At 43.2% G+C, this 14,955-nt stretch overlaps 1 protein-coding gene across 1 annotated transcript in view; it reads left to right on the plus strand.

The window, feature by feature from the left end:
* The window catches only part of FAM186A (family with sequence similarity 186 member A), a 34,629-nt gene that overhangs the window by 14,672 nt on the left and 5,002 nt on the right, over positions 1 to 14,955 (plus strand). The window contains exons 2-3 of the mRNA XM_058673145.1: positions 8,102 to 8,321; positions 11,576 to 11,746. Of these exons, the coding sequence (XP_058529128.1) occupies positions 8,102 to 8,321; positions 11,576 to 11,746 (391 nt within the window). The remainder of the gene's footprint in view (positions 1 to 8,101; positions 8,322 to 11,575; positions 11,747 to 14,955) is intronic.

The raw sequence follows: 14,955 nt of genomic DNA on the forward strand, positions 1-14,955 counted from the left end.
TGGCTGCTGGTGGAGTTCAGATCGCTGTTAGCTGAATGCCACTGGATTATCAGTCACTGCAACACCACACCGTTGTGTCCACTGCTTTCCTGTGTCTGTCAGTCTCCAGGTACCCCTCTACTTTTGTTCTGTCCTTTCCTGTTTCCTGGAATGTGTCCCCTCTGCTTCATCCTGATTAAATGTTTCTCTGTCCATTTAAACGTGTCCTTACCCTATTCCGCTATCTTGATTACCCCCCCCCATTCATTAGCTTTAATCGGTATTGTACACTCATGTATGTAATTCTCAGGGGTTTTCTAGTAGAAGACGATGTCTCTGTAAACAGAGATAACTCCTTCCTTTCCAATTTGGATATCTTCTATTTCTTCCTTTTACTGACCAACGTATATGTTTAGGACTTCAAAAATGGTCTTAGAGGAATAAATTTCAGTATTTTAGCCTAAAGTGTGACATGGGTTTTCATGTTAAGGAACTGTCCTCCTCTTCCTTGGTTTTTTGTTTGTTTTGTTTTTTTTTGTTTTTTATTTGTTTGCTTGTTTTACCATTAAAGCATAATTATTTTGTAGCATAACTTTTCTGCATCATTTGAGGATGTTCTGTTAATTTCCAGTCATTTGTTAATTTTGTGTTTTATACTGATGGACTTACACATGTTGAATTACCTTTGCACTCTGAAAATAAATTTGTGATCTATAAAATTCTTAGCATTCCTTGGGGTTCTGTTTGCTAGTATTATGTTGAGGTGTTTACATCAATAATTCATCTGTAGTTTTGCAGTTTTTTGTAGTGTTTTAGTCTGACTTCAGTGTCAGTGGAATGCAGGCATCAACACATGAGTTGAAGGCTGTTTCTTCCTGTATTGTCTAGGAGATTGAGTAACTTGAGCATTCAATCCGTGATCACCACACTGTTTGTTAACGAGTGATACTCTTCGTCATCTGACTTGACAAAATGTGCTTCTGCTCTCCTGTGATCCTAACTTAAATGTTTATTTTCTGAAATGCTATCATTTCCATCCTACCTCAAACTCAAATAGAAGTAGACAGAGGCTTACACCTAGATGCAGATGTAAAAGCTACAAAAGTAGGATGATAAAAATTCAGCTTTGTTGTACTGACACCGAACATTATTGACAGTGCTCCTGGAACTGTGGTGTTTCCCAAATGGTTTTTTAAAAGTGGAGGAATTTTGAATGCCATCTTTACTGTTGATGTATATAGTATTTTTATTTCTGAAAATGTCAACATGTAATTAAGTTAAGCCGAAGAACTAAATTTTCATTTTAGGAGCTACACATTTTTTAATATACTTGTGTAAATGTCCCCTGGGGCATTCCAGAATTCAAAGGTTTTGGGACAATTCTTCATTGTTTTGGACTACAAATTTGCACTGCAGAATTGGTTATCATTACTTAGCATCACGCGCAATCACTATGACAACCAAAAAGTCTTTGACAATATTCCATGTATCCGCATCAAGAGCTATTACTATGGGGAACCAGAGGATCTGGCTTTCCCTGGGGGCTGGCTCCCAGGCAGCATGGCTCAAGTCAGAGGCTCAGGTGGACATGCACTTGGAGCCACGTGAGCCTGGGCTACATGGTAGGGCTAGATCACAGTACCATCAGTGGGAGTTGTAACAGGCATGGGAAATGTCAGGCTTGGCCATGGCACTAACCAGCATGTTAGAGAACTGAGTCTGGGAACAGAATCTGTGGTTAATGTGTAAGCCCACCCCTGTAATCTGCAATTCAGCTGGTTTTCTTGGGAGCTGGGAGTGATGACATGCTGAGTAGGCATGATCATGGAACCCTCCAACACTCATGGGTACTAGGGTTGGGTACAGGTTGGGTTGGCCTAGGCTGAAGCACCTACAGGCACACTCAAGAACACAGTGTGTAATGGGCTGGGCCACAACATCCAGCACTCATACATATGCCAAGATGGAGAGTCTATGACTTGTAAGTACCTAGCACCCACTGGAATGTGTGAGATCTGGGTCTGGGGGTAGGTCTGGTGGGGGAACAAGGGAAACTCCCCTGGTGTGCCATGATTCTGGCATGTGATTCAGGACTGGGTGTTGGTCAGACCAGGCAAAGTTGGTCACCTGCTGGCAAGTATGTGGTGCAGCTTTGGAAGGGGACAGACCGGGCAGGGCCACACCAACCTAAGCTCAATGGCAAATGCAGGAGCCATGCTGGAATGCAGGCATGCCGGGATGGGCCTGCCGGAATAGGCTAGCACACCTATCAGTTTCCATGAGTCAGGGATGGGAGCAGACTGGGCAGGGTCAGGCCACAGCACTTGCCAGCAAGTATTGGGACTGAGGGCAGGCCAGGTCAGTTCAGGCTGCAGCATCCTATGGCAAAGGTCAAGACAGTGGATGGGCTGTGCCAAACTGGGTCAAAGCAACCATTGACATGTGCAAAATCTGTGGCTGGGACCAGGCCTGGTTGGGGAGCTAAGCGGGTGTCCCAACTGGGTTATAGTTCCCACTGGTGAGAGTGAGAGACAGAGTGGGGGCTGTGGTCCAGGCAAGACATGACTACAGTGTCCTTCCACACGAGTGTGGACTGGGTCTGGGGTGCAGCAGGCTAGACTAGATTCCAGCACCCACTGGTGTTCATGAGAGACAGAGTGCATGTAGAATGGGCTGGGCAAGGTTTCGGCTCCCCTGGGCCACCTGAGAGCTACGTCAGGGCATGGACTAGGTGTGGCTCAGCTGTAATACCCAACAGTAAGAACCGGATTGGGTGTGGGCCAATTGTGCAAGCCTACTGTTCCTATCAGGACAGGAAGTAGACTAAGTCAGCCTGGGCCAAGGACCCACCAGTGTGCATGAGATCTGCAACTGGGGGGAAACCCAACAACGAGCTTGGGAAACTTCTTTATCAAAGTGTAGCCCCTGCAGGAGAGTGCAAGATCCAAGGCAGGAGCAGCCCAGCCAAACTCAGATCAAGTTACACTACCTACTGGCATACATGTGGCTCAGGTCTGGAAGTGGACCAGGCTGCAGCAGTTCATAACACCCACTGGCAGATCTGAGAATGGGCAGATGGGGTACAGGATAGACTACATTTGGTTGCCTCACCAGTCAGTTCACATTAGGGCTGGGATTGGGGGCTGACTGTGCTGGGCTGGGTGGCAGCACCCACCAGAACGAGCTGAAACTGGAGGCAGATAGGGTCAGTTCAGGCTACAGCACTCACCAACAAATGTCAAGGTGAGACAAGCCATGCCAGACTGGGCTGCGACACCCACCAGCACATGCAAGACAGGAAGAGGTGTGCAACCCCAGTAGGGATGCTGTAGGGACTCCCCTGCTGGGCCACTGCTGGTGAGCACGAGAGCTGGGACTGAGGGCAGATCAGGCTCGGCAGAGCTACAACACCTGGTGGCCTACATGTGAACTGGGTTAGGGGAGAGCCAGGCTGGGCCAACCGATTATATACACTGGTACAAGCATTGGCCGAAGTAAGGGCAGACTTCTTGGGCTTTGTTGCAGCATCAGCAACTGGGGGCAAATCTTGTTGAGCTAGACTATAGAACCACCTGGAGTGTGCAAGATCTGAGAAGCGAATGGGTCCTCTGGGGAGACTGTGGGCACCTTTCTAACGGGCTGCAGCTCCCACTGGGGAGGGCTTGGCTGGACAGGCAATTGCACCCACTGGCACAAGTGTGGGTTAGAGGGTGGAGTCAGTTGGGTTGTTTGGTATCAACAGTCAATGATGTGTACAAGAGCTGAATGGGATGTGGGACAGATCAGACCAGTCCACTGCACATACTGGCAGGCACAGGAACCAGAGCTGGGGGCGGTCCAGTGAGGGTTACTGGGGGTCACTCTGACTTGGATTCAGTTCCCCTTGGTGTATCTGACAGGCAAGTGTGTGATGGTCAGGGTTGGGCTGGGCTGCAGCACCCACTGGTTTTCAGAGGAAGCAGGGCCGAACAAATTGATCTATTATCCCAGTGAAATTATTTTTTTAAAGATTTATTTATTTTGTTACAAAGTAAGATATACAGAGAGGAGGAGAGACAGAGAGGAAGATCTTCCATCCGATGATTCACTCCCCAAGTGAGCCACAACGGGCCAGTGCGCGCCGATCCGAAGCCGGGAACCTGGAACCTCTTCCAGGTCTCCCACACGGGTGCAGGGTCCCAAAGCATTGGGCCGTCCTCAACTGCTTTCCCAGGCCACAAGCAGGGAGCTGGATGGGAAGTGGAGCTGCTGGGATTAGAACCGGCGCCCATATGGGATCCCGGGGCTTTCAAGGCGAGGACTTTAGCCACTAGGCCACGCCGCCGGGCCCTATCCCAGTGAAATTTGACAGCAAACTTCTGGGTGAATGGAGACTCTGAGGTGGACAATGAAGCCAATTGACCTTGGAAGGATTTCCTTGTCCTTGGAGTGGCGATATCAACAGCATCTTAGAACTATCAAAATTACTTGAGCAGAACCCTCAGAACATGCTCCACAATGAGGACCCCAGGATGACATTGGGTACTGGGGAGGCTGGGCGTGGTCTCTCCCATTGTATCCTCCCCTCTCCCAGATACAGAAACAAAAAGGAAAATGTGTAAACAATGGTCTTGCCCACTTTCCCCTTATCCTTGACCCTTGCCACCCTGATCAACTATGTAAACATCATCAAAAATAAAATTTAAAAGCTCTGAAGAAAAAGATCTACTATGATACAGTGGTAAATGGAATAATTTGTTAAGACATTCTTGAGCAAAGGAGATAATGAAATAAAACTCATATTTAAAGAATGTTCTGGTAGCCAATTTCCCCACATGTGAGGGCTAGGTAAAGAAAGAAAAAAGAAGCAACTAAGATTTTAAAAAAATGTTCAAAAGAGGATTGGATAAGAAAGCTATGGTTCATCTACTCCATGGAATACTACTCAGCTATTAAAAAAAACAAAATGCAGTTCTTTGTGGCCAAATGGGCCAAACTGGAAACCATAATGCTAAGGGAAATGAGCCAATCCCAAAAGGTTAAATACCACATGTTTGCCTTAATTTAAGATGATATGATGTTATGTATAACATGTTATGTTTTGAATGTTATATGTTGTGTATAAACTAAAATTGAAGTATAGGTGAGGTGGTCACAGAAGGTGGCTGGGAACCCGCATTTACTTTTAACATATTGGTTACTCATTACTATGTCAATTAATTCCATAATGATGTAAATTTTTGCTGATGGTATGTTGGAGCTTTCAATTGACTGGGATGATACTCTGCTGGCTCTGTCATCAGACCAGAGAGGGTATACCTAAGAAACCGTTGAACTTGACGGGACAATAAGATGCTGGACTCTATGTTTGGTATACGCTTGCAATGGGGAAATCTCAACTGAACTTGAGCTGTGGTTATGCAATAAGGTGGAGGAATCCACCATGGTGGGAGGGTTTGGGGAGGGGTGGGGAGAACCCAAGTATCTATGTAATTGTGTCACATAATACAATGTAATTACTGAAGTTAAATAATAAATAATTAAAAAAAAAAAAAAAAGAATCATATATATGAAAAAAAAAAAAATGTTAGCAGTGATAGGTCAGAAAGATATTTTGCATGTTATACACCTCCTATGGCTGTGGATTTAATATCTCCACTTTTTTTCCTTATGAGGCAGAGAAGGGTCAAAGATGTTAAGTGATTTTCTAAAAGTCATTTGAATAAAAGCTAGAGTTAGGATCCAAGCAGCCTTCAAAGCAAATACTGTCCATTGTTTCATGGCATTTCTAGGCTAATAGAAGCAGGGAAGCAAGGTGTGTTGTTCTGTTTTGAGACAGGTAGAGAGCTGCTGTCTGCTGGTTCACTCTCTAAAGTCCCACAAGAACCAGAACCAAGAACTCAGGCATAAAAGGATCCCTGCAAAGAGAGAGAAGCAGCCTAAAGGGCAAAGGAGGAGAGCAGATGTTAATGACGATGAGAACAGCTGTACAAAAAACCAACACATGCCCAACAGGCCAGTCGCAGAAACAGAAGGCATGCGGCTGCCGGGCAACAGCACTATACTTTTGCTGACCACCGCTTGAAAAACTGTCTTTTAAAACAAGTTTTGTAAAAAGGTTGACTAATGGTTCTGCTTTTACAACAGTATGATTTTTTTGTTGTTGTCTTATGTGGAAACAAATACCATTAATGTTTGTAGAGTGTGTTTTGGAAAGTCAATGGAAATGGAGGAAAATCTGATTTTCTCTGTGCTTCTAAAGATTATTTTTTATTTTCTAGATAGGTTGTCTGATATTTGCATGTTGACCACTTTGGTGCAGAAGTCTCAAAGTATGGAGATGTCAAACGTCACGTCTTCTCTTTTCTGGATGCCATCAATATAGACTTCTTTAAGCCAACAAGTAATCTTGATATTGTCTTGGGATCCCTAAAATCAATTGTGTTGGACAAGTATTTGGCCTGGTAGTTACTGCACTGGTTAGGATACACATGGCCCATACTGGACTACCTGGGATCAGTTCCCAGTTCTGGCTCCCAGTATTTCAGATCTGGGCAGCAGTTCGCAATGACTTAAGAGGCTGGGTTGCTCATACACACATGGGAGACCTAAACTGATTTCCTGTCTCCTGATATCGTTCCAGCTCATCCCAAACTTAAGGGCATCCAAGGAGTCAGCCAGTGCACAGAAGTTCTCTCTGTCTGTCTAATTAATGATTTTTAAAAATCAATTACATGAAGTAACAAGCATCAGATTTTTCTGGAAATAACATCAAAACAATATCACTTAAAAGGGCCAAAACTCTTGTTTGTTAGTTATGGATTCATGTCATTGAGAATCCCGAAGGTTTCAGTGCCAGAGCTGGCCTGGGAAAACCTATTGACATGCTTCATGCGAGGGCCTCACGACCTCTGAAAGCTTTTCTTATTCTAAGCAACAACAAAAGTTGTTGTTACCTTTTTAAGAGGTTTTGTTTTCATTTAGTGAAAGATAAAGCAATAGAGGGAGAGAGGGAAGGAGAGGGGAGAGACAGTGTGAGAATGAGAGACTGGGAGACAGAGAGAGAAAGAGATCTTTCGTGTACTGGTTAATTTCCCAAATGTCTGCCAATAACTAGGGCTGAACCAGGTCAAAGCTAGAAGTCTGGAACCCATTTAGATCTTCCATGTGCATGGCAGGAGTCCAAGCCGTAGGACCGTCATCTGACGCCTCCTAGGATGGACGAACAGGATGTTGGATTGGAAGAACAGCTGCTAGGACCCAAACTTGCACCCTGACACAGGATCTGGGCATCCCAAGGGGTGGTCTGCCATGCTGTACAACATCTGTTTCAACGTTACTAACTTCCGTGGTCACTGTTCTGGGAAGGGACTTTGGAGGTTATAAAATGGCATAAGTTGTCAACTACGTTCCTGTGACAATATTATGTAAAGCCAGGAGCAAGTTGGTCTGATAGGGGATTCCACTTCCTACTAATATGAAAATATTCAAAGTTTTAGTTTTCCTTTTTACATTTTTTTTAACAAACTCTGAATTGCTTTTTATGAAACCGTGAGGCAGAATTTTCTTTTATTTTATTACTTTATTTTATTTTATTTTTGTATGTGGACAAGTGGCTTTGCCAGCATCTCTCAGTGAAAACTTCATCACTTCTCCAATAATCCGTAATACTTCTCTTCTTTGATAAGTCAGGTGTTTGGGTAAATGTTGGTGTAACTATGCTGACTCCCTGGTCAATCTGAAGAACTACACAGTCTTGATTAGCACAACTTTAGAGAAAGGCTTAATTAAATAAACTAAGATTGTCTCCATATTTTGTCATAAGGTTAATCAATTCTACTTCTAACTCCAACATCACTATCAGATTTTTCTTCCTTGGGAGTATCTTGGCTAGAACTTTTATAAAGTTATAGACCTGGATTGAGAAGTTAAACATTATTTGCAAAAGTATTTTGGGATTTTTTTTTTGCATTTGTACTGACTCTATTAATTTGATGGCCCATGTGGTCTTTACAATGTGATTTTCCAATCCATGAACATGGTGTAGCTCTCATTTATTGAGGTTTCTTGAATTTACTTCAGTAAATTTGTTTAATTCCCACCAAGAGAATGCGTTAACATATTATTCTGTCTTTTTCTTTAGGACATTAATACACAACTGAACCACATCATGAACAATGTGCAACGAATAATGTCTCGCTATGGTTCGGATTTTCCCTTGCAGTCTGAAAGGGCTCTCTCCCTTAAAGAACGTACGAAAAACCAAAGAACCATGTTTTTGGAGAAAATGGCTTCCTACGCCAGGAATGTTGAAATGAGAGACAATACACTCACCTATATTCTGGCCTGGTTGGAAGAGTGGAGTAAGTTTCCAGAAGAGGTCAGGAGAAAACCACAAAGTTAGAGAAGAGAGTGTATAAGTGAATGGTAAAGGAAACAAGACAAAGAAGTTGTTCAGAAAGTGGCTGTCCTCTTTTCCCATAAGAATAAAACGAGAAAAATAGATTTGTCCACTTGATGCCCATTATTCTGGAGTCCTTGCTCTTCTTCAAGAACATTAGTGATGCTCCTACCCGATGTCATGAGGTTGGCTATTTCCCCACATAGAACATGTGGATACATTGACAGCTGCATCACTTATTCCTTGTGTATCACTTTGAAATATGGCGTTCTCTGGGCTCGGCAGCATGGCCTAGTGGCTAAGGTCCTCGCCTTGATCCCATATGGCTGCTGGTTCTAATCCCGGCAGCTCCACTTCCTCTCTATCTCTCCTCCTCTCAGTATATCTGACTTTGTAATAAAAATACAATAAATCTTTAAAAAAAAAAAAGAAAAGAAATATGGCTTTCTCTGATCAGCCCATTCCCTACCACCTGACACTCTCCATTAAGCTCTATCTTAATTTTTGTCTATATCATTAGTACCTGACATACTAGATTGCTGTTTATTTTTATTTTTTGCCTGTTTTCTTTCATGGGAATGTAAGCTGTAAGAAGTTAGAAAACTTGTTCTAGTCAATGCTGCACCTACAACAACTGGAACAATACTCATGTGAAGAAACACTGGTTGAATTAAAGAATGAATGAATGAAGAGCATATATTTTTTAAAACTAGATTGATTTACTGAAAGGTAGAGTGACAGAGAAGGGAAAAGAAAAAACTCTATATATCTTTCATTTGCTGATTTACTCTCCAAATGATCACTACACCTAGGTCTGGGCCTGGTCTCCCACAGGGCTGGAAGGGGCGTTAAGTACTTGGGCCATCATCTAATGCTGTCCCAATTGCCTTAGCAGTGGGCTAGATTGGAAGCAGGGCAGCTAGATCGCAAATTGCCACTCTAATATGAATTGCTGTCATTGTTAAATAGTGACTTAACTCACTATACCACAGTCCAGCATCAATAATATCTGTGTGTATGTGTATGTGTCTATGTGTGTGTGTGTAACGCAAATTAAGCCAACTGCTGCCATGCAAATATCCCATATGACCGTGAATTTGGCTGCTCCAGGTTTTTGTTGTTGTCATTAAAGATTTATTCATTTTTATTGGAAAGGTGGATATACAGAGAGGAGGAGAGGCAGAGAGGAAGATCCACCATCTGATGATTCACTCCCCAAGTGACCTCAACGGCTGGAGCTGAGCCAATCCAAAGCCAGGAGCCAGGAACTTCCTCCAGTTTTCCCGCGCAGTTGCAAGGCCTTGGGCCGTCCTCGACTGCTTTCCCAGGCCACAAGCAGGGAGCTGGCTGGGAAGCAGGGCTGCTGGGATTAGAACCGGTGACCACATGGGATCCCTGCGTGTTCAAGGCGAGGACTTTAACCACTATGCTATTGCACCGAGCCCACTTTTTTGTCATTGTCTTTGTTTGTTTGTTTGTTTGTTTTGATTTATTTTTATTTGAAAGGCAGATTTTACAGAGGGAGGAGAGCCAGAGAGAAAAGGTCTTCATTCACTGGTTCTTTTTACAAACGGCCACACCGGTTGGAGCTGAGTTGATTTGAAGCCAGAAGCCAGGAACTTATTATGGGTTTCTCACATGGGGGCAGGGTACAAAGGATCCAGGTCATCTTCAACTGCTTTCCCAAACCATAAGCAGAGAGCCGGATCAGAAGTAGAGCAGCTGGGACATGAGCCAGCACCCATGTGGGAGGCTGACTCTGCAGGATGCAGGATTAGCAAGATGTGCCACCACACCAGCTCCTTGTGCCACTTTTGACCCAGCTCCCACCCATGTGGGAGACCCGAACAACACTGTAGGCTCCTGGCTTTAGCCTGGCCCAGCTATGGCCATTGCAGCCATTTTGGGACTGAACCAATGTTGGTGTGTGTGTGTATGTGTGTCTTCCTCTCTGTAACTCTGCCTTTCAAATAAGCAAATAACTTTGATTTTTAAAAATAAGTCATTTGATGGCAGCATGTTTGGTGCTGTAGCAGAAGAACAGACTAACTGGACAACTACCCCAAACAAAGGATGACAGCAAAAATCTCGGTGAATGGAGTCAGTGGACATTGGGAGGGTGATATCATCCCCAGATCGGCGAAATCAGTAGCATTTCAGAACTATCCAAGCCACTTGGACAGAACCCTTGGAATATGCACACAATGAGACTCTGGGTTGACATGAGGTGGTGGTTCCTCATCCTGGGTTCTGGGACGTGTGGAAAGTCATGAGTGGTTTCCCCTTTTGTCTCTTCCCTTCCCCCAGGAACAAGAAGAAATAGCAAATTTGGAAGCAATGAATTCACCCAATTTTCCCCAAACCACTATCCTTCCCACTCTGATCAATCATGTAATCATTAAAACATAATAATAAGTAATAACAATAAATTTGAAAAATCAGTTTTTTGAAATATTTTAAAAGAACAAAAAGGAATTTCATTTTGTTAACGGAAATTTTATGTAATGGGATGAGAAAACACTAACATAGGGGCAGTGTTGAGGCACAGTGGGTTAAGACATCGCTTGCAACACTGGCATCCGAAAAGAGCACTGATTTGGGTCCCAGCTGCTTGCCTTCCGATCCAGCTCCATGCTAATGTGCCTAGGAAAGCAACCAATGAACCAAATTCTTGGATCCCTGTCACCCACATGGAAGACCCAGATGGATTCCCTGGCTCCTGGCTTCAATCCTGCCCAGCACTGGCCACCACAGCCATTTAAGGAACAAACTGGAAGATGAAAGGGGTGTGTGTGTGTGTGTCCATCTCTCTGTAACTCAAACTTCCAAATAAATAAACATAAAGCTTATTTTAAAAAATGCTATTATCAAAGGTGTTAATTTAGCTTGTGTTTCCCTGCTATAATCACTAGAGATAGCGCTTTAGACACCCATCATTGACACATGTACTCACATTTTAGATAACTACTTCCCTCAATTTTAGGAGCTAAGCCGAAGTGATACCTTAAATCTGATTTGCAAGACTCACCTATCAGCCTTCTATTCCAAGTCTCTCTTATTTGTTTTTTTAAGAGAAAAGCCCCAGAATACCAGCAAGATAACTATACTCATATTCCCGAATACTACTATTTATTCAGTAGTTACCCAATATTATGACACTATATGGTTACCATCGGTGATTTTTATGCACAAAAGCACTCTTTTGCTCTTTCCAAGATGCTATTTTGTCTGACATAACTGAAACGGATATTGAGGAACACTACCACTGGATAGTGCAGATGGAGCTGTTTCCAGACACACTGAGAGCCATCGAGAACAATGTCAACATACTATGCAAAATTAGTACATCTTTCCTTAAAGAAAAGAAGAAACAGAAGAAAAAGGCATGTAAGTATGCTTTCTAATTTTGCAAATGGAGTTTTCTTTTTCCCAAAAATGAAGTTTTCTTGACATGCAATTGTATATCATACAACTCACGTTATGCAATGAAATGATTCGCATGTTAGCGTTCTTCAGCAATCACCACAATCCAGCTTCAGAACATTTTCATCATTCCTTGTGTTCTTTTGCAACTCGTCCTCATTCTCATTCATTTCTCCAAATATTCTGCTGTTTCCAAATGGGCTGTGTATTGATATCATATAAATAAAATTATTTAATTATTTATGTATGCTTTATTTCAATTAGCATAATGTTTCTGAGGTTTATCATGTTACGAATTTATCAGTAGATTTCTTTTTCCTTTCTATTATTATTTGTATGTGACTGTTTATACATTTTTGGATCCATTCACTAGTTCTTAGATATTTGGATTGCTTCCTGTGTTTAGCCTGTATGAATAATGCTGCTACAAATGACCATGTATAAGTCTTTACGTGGATAAATATTTTCACTTAATAGGGGCAGATATTTCTGACTAGAATTGCTGATAAATTTAACTTTTAAAGAAACCATCAGCTGTTCCATTGTGACTTCATTATGTTACATTCCCACCAGCAACATGTGAGTTCTACTTTCTACACATTTTCTTCAATGCTGTCAATCTCTGTCATTTCCCTTTGTTCTACTAGATACAACGTGGGCTCTCTTTGGGATTTTAGCTTGCGTCTCCCTACTGTAATCACTAGGGACAATGATGTACATCTTTTCATGAGATTGTTATCCATTCCTATATTTTTGGGTGAATTATCCAGTCAATACCTGCTCATTTCGATTACGGAGTTTGAAGATTTCTTTATATCTTCTGGATATAAGTCCCTTATCTGAAAAGTGATTCATAATTATTTTTCCCAGACTGTGGCAGGGACTTTATTTTTTTTTTTTTAGTGGTGACTTTACAGCCCAAAAGTATAAATATTATCACTTATTTCTTGTAAAAATAGTAGCATTTTATTTAGAACTTGTATTAGGGTGCAACAAGAGAAAAGCAGAACTAATATAATCTTTTTGCATATTCCACTATAAGTGGGGAACATATAATAATATGACTTACTAAGGCTTGTTTTTAAGCCTACCATGTGGCCTACCCCAGAGAATGTTCCATGTGCACTTGAAAAGAATATATATTTTGCTGTTGCTATGTGGAGTATCCCAAAGTTGGTCTACATTGTTCAGTCTTCTACATCTTTACTTATTTGTCCACCCATTTTTAGCGAGAAATTGAATTCCTCAACTATTATTGCCACTGAGTTATTCACGTTTCCCTTGGATTCTATCTGCACTTGTCTTCTGTATTTCAGGGCTTGGTGGTATAAGTGTGTGATCATTCTGGTTTGTTGATGAAGCGACACTTAATCATCATAAAAGGATCATTATTCTTGTATTAAAGTTGTAGATGAGAGTGAATTAAGGTTATGGTTGTGCTGACATTCTTAATCATCTAGAATTAGATATTTTAGATGATTGCAGAAAAAGCAGACTTTTTTTTTTTTTTAATCTTAGGAGGTTTATTCCAGCGGGGCAGGAACAGGGTGAAGGGGAAGGGGAGGAGGGGAAGGGAGGCTGGAAGAAGAGAGAAAAGAGAGAGCTGATGGAGAGGCGAGGAAGAAAAGGGGAAGGGGACAGAGGAAGGGAGGCTGGAAGGAGAAGAGAGAGAGAGAGCCGCACCTGGGGGGCTTTTTGTCTGCAAGGTGGGGGGGGGGCGGGGATTGGGAGGGTTTGAGGGCAGGCCCCAGGGGATTGGCAACTGCAGGTGAATGCCTAGGGATGATGGGTGAATGTGGTTGGGGAAGGGGCTGGAAGATTGGGGGTGGGATTCTCAGGTGGAATGCTGGGTTACATCTGATTGGTGGATGGCTAGACTGGCGCGAATTCCATGAGCTGTGAGGAAGAGGAAATAGCGCCTGGTCCAGGGTGGGATATTCCAATAACTCCTTACATTCCTCCCTTTTGTTATATATAAAGGAAGAGGGGCATTGTTCTCTATGGCTTCTTGGGATTGTTTACTTTTGGCAGTGGTTGCAACCTGGCGGGAGGAATGGGAGATGGAGGGACGCTTCTAGTCCTGCAAAAGAAACTGGCTAATGGTTTGATTAGAAAAAATTTTACATTTCAGTGGCTGGGAATGGAGGGAAGGGTTATTAAGAGTCCTTTTGAAAAGGTGGCTTGAGTTCATTTTCTCTTAGCCAGGACTTCTTGTACTTTGGCCATTGAGTCTTCATTACTCCTGAATGGTCAATGTAGACAAGGTAGCTTCACCAGGAACCAGAGACCCTGACTGCCTATCATCCTATCTAACTCCTTACATTTCCAAACAGGAGTGAACAGGGATAAAGGGATGATGACCACTCTAGCTTCTTCGAGCTGAAAGGGGGTGTTGTTGAGTAACTGCAGCAGTAGGGGGTTCTTGAGGTTCCTGGTAGAAGGTAGAAGTCATCAGATGTCTGAAGCACTGCCTGGAACTTGAAGGCTTCTCTTTGTTGAACTCCAATGAATGCAATGGAAGACATGAAACCTCTCGGTTGTATGAAATTGTTATGGGGGAGCATGCATCTGGGCTATGTTGTTGCTGGATGAAGGCAGATGCTAGCATGGTCAGGTCAGATGAACTCAGGAACGGCCACATGGAGGTAGAGAATTCTGGAACTGGCAGGTGAAGGAGAAATCAGGAATGGGCCATTGGCGATGAATTCGTGAACCAGCGGGCGGATGGAGACGGATTCTGACAGCTGCTAACGAGTCTCAGTGGCGCAGATGAAGACAGTTAACACAGATTGCAGTTCTCACAGTTCGGGTCCCGGTAGTGGCCGAAGGCCCGAAGGCCGTAAGGCCGCATGGCCAAGTGCCAGGGGAAACTGACCAGTCATGGCACCAAATGTTAGTTACTTAAAACAGTTCTAGTTCTAGTTCATACGATGTTATGTTATTACGTGCAGCTAATTCCCACAACCTGGCTCTTCACCGTGAGCTGAAAACACCAGACGCAACGAGACGTCTCAGGAGGTTTATTCTGGCAGGGCAGGAACAGGGTAGAAGTGGTGGAGAGAGAAAAGGGGAAGGGGGAAGGGGAGGAGGGGAAGACATGCTGGAAGAAGAGAGAGAAAAGAGAGCTGTAGGAGAGGTGAGGAGGAAAAGGGGAAGGGGACGGGGAAGGGAGG

This window comes from Ochotona princeps, chromosome 15 (assembly GCF_030435755.1).
Source record: "Ochotona princeps isolate mOchPri1 chromosome 15, mOchPri1.hap1, whole genome shotgun sequence".
In the NCBI taxonomy this organism is placed as follows: domain Eukaryota; kingdom Metazoa; phylum Chordata; class Mammalia; order Lagomorpha; family Ochotonidae; genus Ochotona; species Ochotona princeps.